The following is a 17154-nucleotide window of genomic DNA, read 5'->3' as shown; positions in this document are numbered from 1 at the left end:
TTTAATCGGCTTTGATAAATGTGTAATATAATAAGTTATATGGGAGGAGAAAAAAGCATGCAATTTTAATTTTTTAAAAAGTAAAATTTCACCATTATTGTGTTCTCATGATGTGAATCCAAAGCTTATTTCTCTTTATATTCAGTGTATGAATGAGAATTAATTTCAGAACAAAGAGCTTCTTGGACATCAACACAAACTTCCCTGTTAACTAATTTTAAGGATTATAAATAATTCATCTTTTCAAGTGTTTCCCCACCCCCCTTTAAAGCTACTGTGGTATACCACAATTAAAACTTTTTGTAAAAGAACTTAAAGAGAAGAATCTGGATTAATTTTTAAAAAGTTCTTTTGATGTGTTTTTTTTTTTTTTTGAATCTAGTTACTATGCGAATATATTGGAAGGCACCTCATAGCCCTCAGCAGCTATAATAAACAGTCATTACTTAGAATTGAGAACTCTAGCTCAGCTGACATAAACCTTTCCTCTGAGGGTGATGCACCACCACCAGAAAAGCACACAAAATTTTTCATTACTTTGAATGACATATATTTTGTCCTGTTTTCTGTCTTTTCTGTTTTCTTTCTTTTCCCCTCACTCCCTCTCTCCCTCGTTCATTTTTGCTTTTATTTCTTCCTTCCTTCTCCCCCTTCTTGTCTTTTGTCTTTTGTCTTTCAGGAAGCTCATTCCAAAAAATCTGCTGTTTCTTTGGATGACAGCGACATTGAAGCTCGCCTTAATAGTTGGAATCTTGGGGTAAAAAAAAGTACTTGTTTTATGTATGTATATTAATGTAGGAGAATCGTATTATATTTGTAAAACATCTCAACTAATTCTATTTAGTGAATATTATTGGATGTCAGCCATTCAGTACTGCGGTGGTACTGTGGGAGAAGGACTTTGAGTACAGGAAAGAGAAAGAACATTCCAAAGAAGCATAAAACAGCCCCTGCCCTCAACAAGCTGATTTTCTCATTGGTAAAATAGAAGATATACACATAAGTCATTAAATAATAATTTAAGATAGTATATGGTGAAATATTAAAATGAATTAGAAAGTACAATACTAAAGTGGTGGAACAGGGAGGGAGGACTTGGAGAAGCAAGGTCATTTGGGTAAAAAAAAAAAAATGGGAGATTTCCTGGATGAGCTGCCATCATGGGCAGCAGTTTAGAGATACAGAGGCCGAGAGGGGCATGGATGTATCTGGATAGCTGTGGAGGTACAGAGCTGGGAAGAGAGAGGTATGAAGGAACATGTGGTGTAAGTCACTTGACATGACGGGATCTTTGGGATTAATGTAGGGGATTAGTGGGCAGTGTTAATCAGGCTGGATTGTATTGGAGCTTTGATTGCTAGATGGAGTGATTTAGCTTTTACATGTTAGGCAATAGTGAGCCATAGAGGTTTATTTTTTCCTTCCACGGTCCACTCTACATGATGCTGTTTAAATGCTCTGAGGAAATGAAAAGGGGTTTAGAGCAATTTTTATCACATTTTGTTATTAATTAAATAGTTTGTAATTTGAAAATTGAAAAGTATAGAAAATCAGAGGAATAAAGTATGTTTGAAAATCCTAACACTGAGAGATGGCTTAACCTTGCGTTCTATATATCCTCCCTTTCTTTTTTCCCCTGTATTTACACAATTAAACTTTAAACAAAATTGGGGTTATAAATATTATTTTGTGCTGTTTTAAATTTGCTATAGGTTTATAATAGTTCTATAAATATGAATATTAACAATGGCACTAATTTTTCTTTTGGATGGGTATTACATAACTTATTTAAGCATTCTGTTGTTTTTGGACATTTTGGTTGCTCTCAGTTTGCGGCTAATATAAGTAACATATAAGTAATACTGCCGTAAAATTTCCTACAGATTCTTTGTATACATTTTTGGTTGCTTTCTCAGGTTACATCCCTTCTAGGCACCTGCCTCCAGATGGTATATACCAGTTTATTCTCCAACTAGCAGTATATAAGATTATCTATTTCTTACTTCTTCACTGCACATTAGGGATTGTTGTTTTTAAAAACGTAAAACCTTTCCTCCTAATAATGGTCTTTAATGAAAGCAGTGCTTTAGGAAAATTGACTTGGTGGCATTTTGAAGGTTGTGTTGAGTGTGAATAGAAATTGGAGAAAGGGAACCAATCATCTTTTTGGTGTTTGTGATGAATACCACATTAGTATGATTTCTGTGAAGATGGCAAGTATTGAAAAAAAGACATTTCAAAGAGGGTAAAAGATGCTAGCGACTGATTGGTGAGCTGACCAGAAGGGCACCTAAAGGTTTACTTCTAGGAAATGGGAACATTGGTTCTCTGTCAGCTTCATGAGACTCGAGGGCTGGAATCCTATTTCATAGCCACACGGTGCCGGGTGGTGGCTGCACCCAGAGGCTGGACAGCCAGTCTTCAGGGGACAGAGTAAGGACAGCTGGCTCCTGCAAGGGACATGAGTAGAAGGTAGGGCATGGATAAGAATTTAAAGCAATGTGAATCTTCTAGCCATTTTGGGAGCATGTTAGCTAAAGAGAAGAGAGAGAATTAATAACAAGAGGGGAATAATAAGTCAAAAGAAACACACTGTTATGTTTGAAGGTGGAGCAGAAGCTGCCACTGGAGGGCAGGCCTAAGTTACGAGTGTGGGAGAAGAGCACAGGAAATCCCCCAGAAAGAAATATTTTTGTTATTTGCCAGAAAGCAATATTAAAGTGAAAAGTGAAATCCTGGGCTATCCTTTTAAACTTGCCTTTGCCCTTAGCCATTTGAAACTTCTGATGTACATTTCTTAGCACAGAGAGTACTTTGCCTGATTATTTAACTGTTCAGTGGATTGAATTCATATAATAAAATTAAAATAAAACATCTAAAATATTTTGAGGTAATGCCTGAAAACTAGGTCTGCCTGGGTTTGTTTCACACTTTTATTGTTCAAAGGATGCACTAACATTGTAAAATATGAAAGTCTTGCATTTTTATATATTTATAACATATATACATTAATCAGGCTGAACTATATCTTTTGATCACAGTAGAATAATTTAAGAATCCAGTGTATTAAAAAGCTTAGATTTTACTTTGATTTTAGTTTTGTATGAGAACGTGTGATGGATTTTTTTTCTTTCTTCCTGTGAATGATGGTTAATAGTAGTTAATTTTAGTGCTCTATGCCAGGGGTGCATTTTTTATATTGCTGGCATGACTTTCATACGCCTTCGTTCAGGTGCATTAGATGTTCTAGAATTTGAATTTTCTAGCTTTTGTTAAAAATACATTTTTTTCCTGCAAATATATTCTTTCTTTCTCCCGGGAGTGTTAGTATTTTTTTTTTTTTAAGGAATACATAATTCAAATAGAGAGATTTATTTATTAAACCTAGCAATTAAATTTTCCTCCTGTATTTTTTTCTTACTCTTTAAACATTTAACCTTTAGTTTTGGGGAAACTTTCTTACTGTGCCATATAATTGATATATTCCATGCTTGACTGTCTTTATGTAAATTTTTTTTTTTTCCGTTTTATTTTTCTGAGGCCCTGGTAGAGAGCTGGGAGGAGGACTTTCCTGGGCCTTCCATTCTAGTTATTAGTCACCTGCCCACTGCCGCCATTGGCCTATGCACTGACTGTAAAATCTCACTCTCACCAGGAGCAGAGGAATAGTGAGGACTCTCTTTGCTACTTTGCCCCAGAGCAGGATCCAGGAGGAGTATGGAATTAGCACAGGGATTGCTCTCAGGAATAGGCAGTGGGAGCTGGGTGAGGTTAGCAGAAGTGAGTGCCCCTTAGATCCCGCAGGTAGCTCCAGCGGGTGGACAGCGCCCTAGAGTTAGGCAGACCCAGCTGGAGGTCAGGGGCCATTAGGGAGGAGTGAACCTTTCTGCCGAGGGCTAGGGGTTACCTGTGAGCTGTTAGCAAGTGGGGATATGCCTTTACTGTCCTTGTGGGAAGCCTGGCTGTTCTGCTCCCTGGGGCCTTCTTCACTGTGGCTGTTGGGAACTGTCTTAATCAGACACCAAGGACAGCTGTCAGGCTGGTGTAGCAGACAAAAGAATATGAGTAAGACCAAAGAGTAGGTTGAGATGAGCGATTCCAGTAGATGAGCTGCCCAACTTGTTGACCCTCAGAATTGCGAGCTAAATAAAATGGTTGTAGTTTGAAGCTGTGAAGGTTTGGGGTAATTTGTGGTGTAGCAGAAAGCTAATTAATACAGATACTGCCTAATGATTTTCTGAAGTGACTGTGCTCGTTTTCATCAGCAGCAGCAAAGTGCCGGCTTCTGAGAGTCTACTTTCTCTTCAATCCTTGGTATGGTCAGTTAATTTTTTTTTTTTTTTTACTTAAAAAAATTTAGCCTTTCTTAAGAGTGGTTAGTAACATTGCGTTATGTGGTTTTAATATGTATTTTCCTGGTGACTAACACAGTTAGGTGACTTTTCCTATGTTCGTGACAGTTTAGATGGTCTCTGGGAGTCAAGTGCCTACTTGTGGCTTTACCAGTTTTTCTGTTGGGTTGTTTGCCTTTTTCATACTGGTATGTCAGAGCTTTGTATCTATTCTGGGTAAGAGTCCTTTTGGACTAAGTATAAATAGTTTCTCCTACTTTGTTGCTTTCCTTTAATCTCTTACTGGTGTCTTTGATGAACAGAAAAATTAAATTTTAATGCAGTTCATTTTCTCATTTTTTCATTATGTGATTAATGCTGTTTTGTGCTCCATTTAAGATCTTTGACTACCTTAAGGTCCTGAAGATGTTCTTCTCTGTTTTCTCCTAGCAGCCCTATGGTTTTACTTTTTCTATTTAGATTACATCCCATCTGGAGGTGATCTGGGTATATGGTATAAGATAGGGTGTTAAGATTTATTTTTGTTCCTTATGTCTATCCAGGTGACACTCTCACATATTGTAAAGACTCATCCTGCTGTACTACAGTGTTATTTGTCTCATAGATCAGGTGACAGTACATGTCTTTCTGTTTCCATTCTGTTCCTTTGGCTTATTTGCTTTTCCTCATGCCAATAGACTGTGCCTTTATGTCTGTATTTAATTTGTGCTCACTAAATGTTGAAATGTGAGTAAACCAACGAATCAGCCTCCATTTGTAGTATTATTTCTGAGGAAAAACGTTTTTCAAGTTTTAAAATGTTGACTTAAAAAACACTATTTTGGAGCGTAATTGATTTGACATTGAGGACTGAATTTATTTTATGCTATTGAGAGAATTTTGGCAGTTCTGACTGATGCCATGACCTAAAAACATTTATTTTAGTTGTGGTGCTAGTAATATATTGCTTGGTAATGTCCTTTCCTTTAAGGCGGCTAAAATATCAGATAAAATATCTATTTTTCTAGAATCATAGAATATCTTTAATTGGTCAACATTAGTCTATAGGGGTATTTGATCAGTTTGACCAAAATCCTGAATAATCCAAAGAAACTGGCAGAGCCCTTTGTAATCAAACAAATTGGCTAAAACACTAACCAAAATAGAATATTAAAAGCAGTTTTCATTAGAAAGAATTCAGATATCTGTATTTGTGTCTAGTTTAAACTATTACATATTTTATTACTGTGATTCTATTTGCTCTCTAAATAAGAAGTGTTTGGTCATGTGATTCATTCCTGCTATTGGAACTTAATTTTTTTGGCTTTGTTTTCTGTATAATATTTTGTTAGACTTTAGTGTTTCACATACATCTTTTCTATCTTCTATTTTGGACATTCTTTATTGTGGTCTTCTTTCCTGAGGTATTATGAGAGAACAAGAAATTTTCTAAAAGAACATGAAAAAAATGTTAAGACTGTTTACAGATTGCTTCAAGTCCATTACTGGTAGGTTACAAAGTGGGAACATTTAACTTCAAAGCACATCTGGCTGCTGTTATAAAATCAGAAAATAGATTGCTTATTTCCCCCAAATAGACGCAAGAACATGCTTTACTATGGATAATTCTCATTACATATTGAAAGTGGTAATGAGACAAACTCAATGTATTGTAAATGAACAACAACAGATTCATAAATGTTTACAGTGTTCATTATTGTTTTTAAATATTATAATATAATAGACTTTTTCTTTTCTTTTTTTTTGGTCAGCTTGAGAAAGGAAATTTATGATAACAGAATGAGTCTTTAACTTCTGTATTTAAATGGCTTTTAAAGATGCAGAGGATGAAACAGGAGTCACTTCTCCATAGTTGAAAGGCTACATTGTAATTAGCTAAACCAATATTTTGTACTCCGCTTGTAAATGTAGAGCTGTGTCAAAATAAGTCACAGATGGTTTTCTTGGCTTTGGTTTTAAATTTTAAGCTTAATTAGAGCTTGAGCATCTTTGAGAATTCCGTTTCCCCCGCCTTTATTTTTCCCCTTCTATTTAATTCTGCTTCATGAATTAGGGTTTTATATATTTGCAGATATGGGTGTGTCTTTGAAGAACTTACTTTCTAGGCTGTTTTTATCCATTCCAAAAATAGAGAATGGTTACTTACTTTTCATATATATACCTTCAGACAATAAATATTTATTGAGTGCACTTTGCTGCCTCCTGGAAATTTGCTGCCTCTATTTTTCAAAAAGCTGTGTATATATAGTACAGTGTTATTTACTAAATGTGCCTCTTCCTCTGGGTGATATTTAAGTGGGTTTTATTATTATCTCCACTTAATAAATGTTTTCCAAAGTAAATGTACAAATGCATACACCCACTAGTGGTACACCATCTGAAACACTTTTATTTTCAGATTTTTAATGTGTACCAATCAGGTGGCTATAAAATGCTATTTCACTGTGGTATTACTTTACATTTTCATTGGAAAAGATTGCACATATATTCATATGTGTAATAGTCATACAAATTTCTTCATCAGTAAATTGTGTCTCATATTTTTCCCATTAAAAAACCTGTATTCTTTCATTAAATTTTAAAGACCTTTTTTACGTATTTTGAGACTGATAATTTGTTCAAACATCTCCAGTTTATGGTTATCTTTTCATTTTATTTATGATATATTTTTTGGAGTAAGTTCTTGCCTAGTCAAATTTATTAATTTTTTGTTTATGCTTTTTGGATTTTTTTTGTCTCTTGCGTAAGAAATCTTTTCTGTTTTGGCCATAAGTCATTCTTTTTTTTTTTTTTCTTAGCAAGTGAAGGGGAGTGGGAGATGGGGTGAGGAGGGGCAGAGGAGAGAGAAAGAGAGAATTTTAAGCAGACTCCACACCCAGCAGGTGCTCCATGAGGGGCTCAATCTCACAACCCTGAGACCATGACCTGAGCTGAAATCAAGAGATGGATGCTTAACCAACTGAGCCACCCGGTGCCTTAAGTCATTCTTTTAAGTTGTCTTCTGAAAGGTTTGGGTTCTGCTTTTATTTTATTTACTTATTTTTAAAAAGATTTTATTTATTTATTCATGAGAGATACAGAGAGACACAGAGAGAGGCAGAGGCATAGGCAGAGGGGAGAAGCAGGCTCCATGCAGGGAACCCGACGTGGGACTGATCCCTGGACTCCAGGACCACGCCCTGGGCTGAAGGCAGGCGCTAAACTGCTGAGCCACCCAGGCACCCCGTAGGGTCCTTTATCTATAGCTCTTCCTTTCTTTCCCTTCACCATGGAGAAACTTCCTTCCAAGGGGCCTGTCTCTCCTGCAGAAGTGGTTCCCTCGTAAGAACCTTCTCTGGTTCTTTATAGTTTTTCACACCCTTCTTTTGATTCTCCTGTCTCCAGCTCTCTGATCCATCAGGTATTTTGTACGACTCACTCACGTAAGGTAGACCACTCTCCTTCTACAAGTCAATATTTGATGACACTTATATTCCAATACCACTGGGACCCTGAGGCACTTCCTTTTTGTTCCATTCTGTCACTCTGGTTTAGCTTAGGATCTTATTCTGCTGATCCGTGATCTTTCTTTGGCCACTTAAATGTAAGTCAAAGGTTTTAGTAATTTCTCCTTATTATGATGTAGGCATAGGTGATGGGTGTTTTTATGTGCTGTCTTTGGTGATCTTTACGGGTTTTTGAGGATGGGGAGAGAAATATCAATTCAGACAGTTGTCATTACTTTATAGGAATCAGCCTTCAGGCAAAAGAAAATTATTTTGTAAATTACTCCTTATCTAAGTGTTAAAATATAGTTAACTATTCAGATTCTATCTGTTGCTAGAGAGGCTTTTATGTTTTTTTAAAATGAATAATCAGTTCTATTTTTAATTTTGTTGCCTCTGTATTCTTTTAGTAGTTGGCCCTTTATTCATCCTTATCTTTATTATCAACTTGAGCATGGATTATCTTCTATGATTATTAACTATAATAAATTGTTTGAGGAGCTTTCTGAAAACATAGTGAGATTTTGGAGGAGTAGATCCTGATAATATATGTTTAACAAAGTTTGTCAGTTGGTGCCAATGGTATACTTCAGGGTAAAAACAATTATCCTAGTTTGAAGTCATGGTTAGTGTCACGCATAAAATCAAGGTGCTATTCAGTCAATGGTTTCAGGACATATAGTTCTAGGACACACGTGTGTACACGTTATGTTTATGTTATTGTACATTTTGAGATTATCTATGTCATAAATTATAAGTTTAAGATGTCAGATTAGAATTTCATGATAATGATTTTTACTTATCACTTCATTTATGAATGAAATAGTTGAAATAATAATGAATGTTTCTAATTTATCATATAGTATATTCATTCACTAAATATTTCCTCAAAAGCCTACTATGAGTTAGATATTATGGTATTTCTAGGAATACAAAATTGAGAAGTCATTATCTTTGCATTTATTGTGCACAAAGGCAGATGTGGAGACATACTGATAAACACTTAGAATGTGCTATGAGAGACACGTTAGGATAGTTTAGAAGCTTGATAAGAGGGTGGGATCAGGTACATTTTGCCCCTTCCTTCCTCCCTCCCTCCCTCCCTCCCTCCCTCTCTCTTTTCCTTCCTTCCTTCCTTCCTTTCTTCTTAATGAATATTTGTTGGGCCCCTACCTGCCAGGCCCTGTGGTAGATGCTTGGGATAGATGGGTTGTGACAGTCATAATCTGTTTTCAGAGTTTTTACTCTTTTATAGAAGACAGATGTTTGATTATAAAAGGGTACAATTGAAGTAGTAGAAACTTAATTAAATTTCCTGGGGAAGAGTCTTGAATAAGTGAACAATAAGAAGTTGGGAGAATGATTTCATAGGTTGCAAAGATTCAGATTTGGGAAAGAATGTAGTGCTTTTAAAGGTAAAACAAGACGTTTGGTGTTCTTAGAGTACAGGGTATACTGAGGGGGTAGATGAGCCTGGAAGGTAGATATAGGAGTAGTCCCAAAGCAATTCTCTACTCTAGTAGAGAGGTAATTCTCTACCTTTTCTGGAGGCAAATATAAGGATTCATGCACTGAACCTGCCTGGCTGTGTAATAATTAAAATGAGACTTGAAAGATGAATAGGTGCATGCTTATTGAGGTTAGAGGGGCATAGAGTTGTGCCTAGGGGTAGAGGGGCACAAGAAGACTACTGTATTTCAGCAGTGTAAGTCACCAAGGTTCTGGGAATCTAAAACTTGTTGGGAGGAGTAGTGGAAATGAAGCTGAGCAGTTAGGCTGTGAGAGGATCACGATGGTGCATTTCTGTCTGCAAAGAGTTTATGTTTTATATTTTGTTAGTGGACTACTAAAAATATATTATGCAATACCCATCCTAAAACACTAAGTATTAAGACATATAGAAAATGTTTTCATATACCAACTTAATTCTGTATTTTATCAAATAATTAAAACTCAAAAATAGTATTAATAATTAATAAATTATTAATTTCTATCTTGAATTTTCAGATAGAAAATCCTCGATACCTGAGACAGAAACCAATCCCAGTTTCTTTGGTAGGTGAGAATTTCATTGGACTTTTCCTATGGACAGATTTTTTTTTTAAAAAAGATTTTATTTATTCATTGAAGAGGGAAAAGAGAGCACATGCACAAGCTGGGAGAGGGGTAGAGGAAGAGGGAGAAAGAATCCCATGCAGACTCCACAAATGTGGAGTCTGATGTGGGGCTCATCTCAATCCTGAGATGATGACCTGAGCTGAAATTAAATAGAGTGCTCAATTGCCTGAGCCACCTAGTGCCCTCTTATGGACAGATACTTTTCTTTTTCTTTAAAAAATTTTTTTAAAAAGATTATTTATTTATTTATTCATAGAGATGCAGAGAGAGAGAGAGAGGCAGAGACACAGGCAGAGGGAGAAGCAGGCTCTATGCAGAGAGCCTGATGTGGGACTCGATCCAGGGTCTCCAGGATCACGCCCTGGGCTGCAGGCGGCGCTAAACCGCTGCGCCACCAGGGCTGCCCTGGACAGATACTTTTCAATAAAGTAATCATTAAGTCATTACAGAAAAGAACACTAGTCCACATTATGAAGTTTAATAGTCTTATTAATCCTATCACTTGTGGATGAATAAATCACTTTTTTCTCCAATGCTTGTATTATTATGATGAGAACTTCAGGGAATTGAGTTTCGTTTTGGGTTAAGGATAAGCCAGGCCAAAAAAGTATTGAATAACTCTTACTTTATTCAACAGGTGACTCCCAAATTCAGCCTGAGAAAATCCAGCAGTTTCCATGATGATCATCTACTCTCTCGAATGCATGAAAAAGAGGTAGGATTGAGATATTTCTGATGTATCAGATAATGAACATAGTTTTTGTTTTTGTTTTTTTTTTAATTTATGATAGTCACACAGAGAGAGAGAGAGAGAGAGAGAGGCAGAGACATAGGCAGAGGGAGAAGCAGGCTCCATGTACTGGGAGCCTGACGTGGGATTCGATCCCTGGTCTCCAGGATCGCACCCTGGGCCAAAGGCAGGCGCTAAACCGCTGCGCCACCCAGGGATCCCCTGGTTTTTGTATTTTATATAATAGGAGTTTTCAGGTCTTTGAATAATGATGCATGGTAGGAAGAGGTTGTCTTTGGTACAGATGTAAAATAATGATGCAAGGGTAGGCAAGATTTTTCTTTTTTTTCAAGCACATTCCCCACTTTGTGAGAGTGTGCTGAGGGGCTCTCTTCTGAGTATCCATTCCTGCTTGTCAGGACCTGGGAGGTGGCAGTTTTCAGAATCAGTGTCTTTGACGTCAGTGAACCCCTCCATCCTGCCATTATCTCAACTTATTTTAATGTATTTTTCTAGTTTCACTATTCTTACTGTTGGTACTATTTATTTTTATTTATTATTTATTTTTTAAAAAATGTTTTATTTATTTATTTATTTATTCATGAGAGACACAGAGAGAGAGGCAGAGACATAGGCAGAGGGAGAAGCAGGCTCCCTGCCGGAAGCTTGATGTGGGACTTGATTCCAGGACCCTGGGATCATGATCTGAGCCAAAGGCAGACTCTCAGCAACTGAGCCACCCAGGTGTCCCTGTTTGTACTATTTAAATTGATCTGCTAAATTAAGTTATGCTATGGCTAGTATGTAACATAATATACTATCTTTCTTTGGTCATTTGAAAATAGAATTATCCAAGAGGCAGTATTGTTTATTGGTTAAAAGCATAGACTGTGGAGTCAGAAATACCTGGATTTAAATCCTACTTGTTTGCTGTGTGAAAATGCGCAGATACTTGCCTTCTTTGTCTAATTTGGGAGATACTCGCTTTAACAGGATGAGTATGAAAATTCTGTAGTCTGCAAATAACTGTATGCTTCACATATAGTAGATATTAAATGAAAGTGAATTTGCTTTATTATTTTCTTTTTAAAATTTCTGGGGATCCCTGGGTGGCGCAGCGGTTTAGCGCCTGCCTTTGGCCCAGGGCGCGATCCTGGAGGCCCGAGATCGAATCCCACGTTGGGCTCTTGGTGCATGGAGCCTGCTTCTCCCTCTGCCTGTGTCTCTGCCTCTCTCTCTCTCTCTGTGTCTATCATATCATAAATAAATAAATAAATAAATAAATAAATAAAATAAAATATCATAAATAAATAAATAAAAATAAAATAAAATTTCTATTCTAGAAAATTTGAAAATCATCATTATTTTTATGTCTACTTATGATACCAGTGAAACACTTGGATTATCTGTGTGGTGGTAGAAGACAGTTAGATTAGGAATCTGAAAAACTATGTCCTTAACTTGTCTTTATCATTCTCCAGTCATATTACCCTGGGAAATTAAGAATATTAGTTTAGTTTTTGTTTAAAAAGGAGATAATTGTTGATGTCACAGGGTCATTACCAAAATTAATGAGAATGAATATGTATGAAACTTGTAAATTGTAGTTTATGCAAATATGAAAATGTTATTGGACTTAGTTTTAATGTTTCTAATAAATTTAATTAAATAATTGTGTCTTTCATTATTTTTTCTTTCATTTTAATAAAGATGCTTCTAAGTTTGGTGATTTTCAACATGAAAGGGTTTTCTCACCACCTTATTTATAAAATATCATAAAAGACATTGATTTTTTTTTCCTTAGATATTCCAAACAATAGCATAAGCATCTAATTTAATTTTTGTTGATAATGGAGGAGGAAAGGCAATTTTTTCTTTTAAATTTCAGGCTGGTGGAATTATTGCTGCTGATCTTAGTAGATTTGTCATTTCATGCCTCCAGTGTGAGGCATGGAGGCATGTAGAGTTTTGTTTCCTGGTGGAATCTTAGTGTTTAAAAATGCTGTTGGAATAAAAAGCAACTACATTTTAAAAAGCCTTTGAGGGTAATACTTCTCATATGCAGATGTATCTTCTTTTGAGCTCTTATTTTGCATTTCTTTCTTTTCCAAATTGTCATTAATTGTTTTTACAAGTCATTCCAAGTCATCCCTAACCACTTTTCTTTTTACTTTTATTTTGTACTAATTCCTACTCTTGAGGCTGCTTACTATAGAATAATTAAAATAATTGAAGGGAAGTACTGGCCTTTTTAATCTTTTGGGGTCTTTGATGAATAATATCTTTATTCTTTATGATGACACCTTAGATCAGGCATAAGCATACCAGTGTGTGTTGAATGAGAAGAAAAGCATTTAAAGCTGTTGTGTATTACATCAGACATTCATTTTTAAATGTGTGTGGCTTTATTTTTTTCCACACCCTTATGTTTTTGTTTTTCTTTTTGGCATACTGCAAAAATATTTTTGGCATCATTGAGAAGTTTGCATGTAAACATCAACTTACTTCATATCTTAAAATATATCCAGTGCATATATTTTGGCTAAAGTAATCCTTTGTGCAATTACATAGTTTTGGCCTTTTGGATGAAAACTTTTTATCATATTTTTTTCTCCTTACTAAAATATTTAAAAAGTATATGGTGAGTTGCCCCAGGGTGAGAATTATCTGTTTCATCTTTCTTTTAAACTAGTATTTATAATTATAATTGGTAGATTTTTATTGAAGACATTTTGGAAGATAAAGAGATATATAAAGGAGAAAATAAAATCACCCATAAAACCAGAACCTAGAAATGAAAATGCTGGCAAAATATTGTATTGTCTTTGTTTTTTTCTTTATGTATCCTATAAACACAAATTTTTCCTTAAAAAAATTGAGATGATATATATTGGTTTGTATATTTTGAGTAATTTTTATTCTATTAAATATTGTTCTTAAGCCACTATTTTTAATGGCTGTATTATATTTCAAATTATGGAAGTATTCTCAGTTAATTTAACTTATCCCTATTGTTGGGAATTGAGATTTTTAAAAATACTTTTACTAATATAAATAATACTGGGAAGAATATCTTTAATGTCTCTATATGCATCCCTAAATATTTCCTTGGGGTAATGAATTATATCTTACATGATAAAATTGAATTGGTGGATTTCTAGAAGTTTAGTATCATTAATAATTTAACTTAAGAATAAAAATTAACACTGGAAGCTTATTGAAAATTGTATTTTACTGTAAGACACAAGTAAGGAATTTATTGCGTACAAAAATGAAAAGGAAAATAAAAAGACAAGAGCCACTTGAAGGCAGAGGAAGTAGCAGTTTATATTCCCTTTTTTTTAAAAAAAAGATTTTATTTATTCATGAGAGACACAGAGAGAGAGAGGCAGAGACACAGGCAGAGAGAAAAGCAGGCTCTATGCAGGGAGCCCCATGCGGGACTTGATCCAGGGACACCAGGATCACTCACTGGGCCAAAGGCAGGCGCCCAACTGCTGAGCCACCCAGGCGTCCCTATATTGCCTTTGTAAATACAAAAATACTAATTATAGACCACATATTTGCAGGACAAAAATTTTTTAGCATTTTCATATTTGAAATGAAAAATAGCAATCATATTGTTTTGTTATTTTTGTCTGTTTCCTAGAGATATTTTACTAACTTGGATTTTTTCTCTAAATTTAAATACATAGTTATGTTGTGATATGCATAGTTATCCTCTAGGATAGTTCTATATCTACTTGCTTAAGTCACTTTTATTAAACATTTACTTGTGGGCATGATGATAAATGCTTTTCTGTTTTGAAATTCGTAGGGCCTTGCATGTCTGTGTAAGAAAACCCTGATGTGTCTTGTGCATGTTCTCATCGAAAAATGCTGAGTGGTGTTCTAAAAATAATAAAGAGCATTATTTAAGTGGGTTAATTTTAAATGAAATGTGAATTATTAAATATTTAATCTTCATTTTCTCAACACCTAATCTTCATTCTTTAGAGGTAATCATCGCTGAAAAGTGTGTATTCTCTTTAAAATTTTTTATTAATATCTCTTTTTTTTATACAAATGAGATTATAGACCATACTCTATATACTGCTTCAGTTTGCTTTTTTGACTTAAATATACATTCTGATAATATTTCTATGTTAGAAATGGTCTTCATTCTTTTAAGTAGTTACATTGTATTTTATTTTACTGCTATATTAGATTTAATTAATCCAGTTTCCTTTTGAGGAATATAAGTTATGCATTTTGCTGTAATAGTGTTTCAGGAACATCCCTGTATAAATATTAAATCTTTGTGTATTTTATGCTTCTTTTTTTGGGAGGGGCAGAGGAAAGGGACAGAATCCTCTCCAGAGAAAGGAGAGAATCCTTAAGCAGACTCTGACAAGCTCAGAGTCTGTCATGGGGCTCAATCCCAGGACCCTGAGATCATGACCTGAGCCAAAATCAAAAGTTAGAGGCTTAACTGACTGAGCCACCCAGGCTTATTCTTATATGATACATTCTGTGACATGGAATTGCTTGTTGACGGGGTTGCTCACTTAAATTTTTTTTTTTTTTTAATCATCAGCAGATTGCCCTTGAAATAAAGTTCTGCGTGCCTAGGGCTGCAGGTGTGGGTAGAATGGGGGGATGAGGGCAAAGGGATATGAGAGTTGTTTTGTGGAGTGCTGAAATTAGATTGTGAGGATTTTTGTTTAATTCTCTGGTACAGTAAAAACCATTGAATTGTATACTTTAAATAGGTGAATATTCTGATGTGGGAATTATGTATACCAGAATGTCTGTTTTCTCATTTCATCATCAACACTCAATTCTAAACAGTTTTGATTATCTGTGACATGAAAAATAATATCTTGTTTTGATATTTTCATTTATTGTAAATGATAATGAACATATATTCTGTTTTATTTTTATTTTTATTTTTTAAAGATTTGGGATCCCTGGGTGGCGCAGCAGTTTAGTGCCTGCCTTTGGCCCAGGGCGCGGTCCTGGAGACCTGGTATCGAATCCCATGTCAGGTTCCCGGTGCATGGAGCCTGCTTCTCCCTCTGCCTCTGTCTCTGCCTCCCTCTCTCTCTCTCTGTGCGACTATCATAAAAAAAAAAAAAAAGATTTTATTTATTTGAGAGAGAGAGAGAGGGACAGAGAGGGACAGTGAGAGTACAAGCAGGGGGAAGGGCAGAGGTAGGGACAGAGGTACAGGGAAAAGCAAACTCCCTGCTGAATAGGGAGCCTGATGCGAGACTGGATCCCAGGACCCTGGGATCATTATCTGAGTGGGAGGTGGAAGGTGCCCCTGTTTTGTGTGTTTTAATTTCATTTTCGTGAGCTGTCTTTTCTTAGAGTTTCATATGTTTTCATTATATTGTCATTGTGATTCCTGAGCAATTTATATATATATATATATATATTTTTTTTAACACTTTCTATATTAAAGAATTCTGGCTTTTTTATATTTCTTGCAAGCATTTTTCTATGTCTCTTATTTCTGGTATTTTTTTTAATGTATACAAGTTTTCTCTTAAAAGCTAAATCTGTCAACCTTTTCTCTATAGCTTGTGGTTTTTGTATCATACCTAGAAAAACATTTCTTATTATATGATTATGAAAAAATTCACTCATGTTTTTGTCTCTTTGTAAATCTTATTTTTATCTCAGATCTGTTTCACAGGCTTTTGTTGTGATGGTAATCTAGAGCCATCAATTTTAATGTTAATAATAAAAAATTTAGGAGGTTGTAGTGCTTAAGTTAAAGAAGGCAGTAAGTGTGGAGAGAATTGATTGGTATGAAATTTTATACAGATTACAGGGTTCATTTGTGTCATGAAGCACTTAATGAAGGATTTACTTCTGTTTAAACTTTAGAGAGTTCTAAAATAATTAGCTTTTAGAAATCAAACTTTATAAAATACAACTTTCATTTTAAATTTATAATTGTGTGGTAAATACCATATATGTTAAATGACTAGTATTAGCAATATTATTTTATTGCACTTAAAGACTTGTAGTAGGTTTTTTTTTTTTGGTGGTTAAAAATAAACTTATAAAATATTTAAAGATGGTCTTTTAAATTTCCAATTAATTTTGGACATTATGGAAAAACATGTTCAGAGACAGTGATCCTTTATTTTAACTGTAGCCTATCATTCACAAACACACTTGAACTTGTTTGCCTTTGTTTTTTTTCTTTTTTAAATTTATTTTTAAGATTTTATTTATTTATTCGTGACAGACACACAGAGAGGCAGAGACATAGTCAGAGGGAGAAGCAGGATCCCCGCAGGGAGCCCGATGTGGGACTCCGTCCGGGACTCCAGGATCATGGTCTGAGCCGAAGGCAGACGCTCAACCACTGAGCCACCCAGGCATCCCAAACTTGTTTGCCTTTTTTTTTTTTGTAAATTTATTTTTTATTTATTGGTGTTTGCCTTTTTAATTGCTAACACATTTCCTGTGATAT

The 17154-nt window shown here is 35.1% G+C and overlaps 1 protein-coding gene across 4 annotated transcripts in view; it reads left to right on the top strand.

Annotated features, from left to right (window-relative positions):
• The window catches only part of CEP112 (centrosomal protein 112), a 399815-nt gene that overhangs the window by 42128 nt on the left and 340533 nt on the right, over positions 1-17154 (top strand). For all 4 annotated transcript variants that reach the window (XR_005364290.1, XM_038546802.1, XM_038546803.1 and 1 more), the window contains exons 6-8: positions 680-757; positions 9845-9892; positions 10593-10670. Coding sequence is in view for 3 of the 4 variants with exons in the window: in XM_038546802.1 (XP_038402730.1) it covers positions 680-757; positions 9845-9892; positions 10593-10670 (204 nt within the window). In the remaining variant the exon portion in view is untranslated. The remainder of the gene's footprint in view (positions 1-679; positions 758-9844; positions 9893-10592; positions 10671-17154) is intronic.

The sequence above is a fragment of the Canis lupus genome, chromosome 9 (assembly GCF_011100685.1).
Source record: "Canis lupus familiaris isolate Mischka breed German Shepherd chromosome 9, alternate assembly UU_Cfam_GSD_1.0, whole genome shotgun sequence".
In the NCBI taxonomy this organism is placed as follows: domain Eukaryota; kingdom Metazoa; phylum Chordata; class Mammalia; order Carnivora; family Canidae; genus Canis; species Canis lupus.
This window is presented reverse-complemented; position numbering and strand designations above follow the sequence as displayed.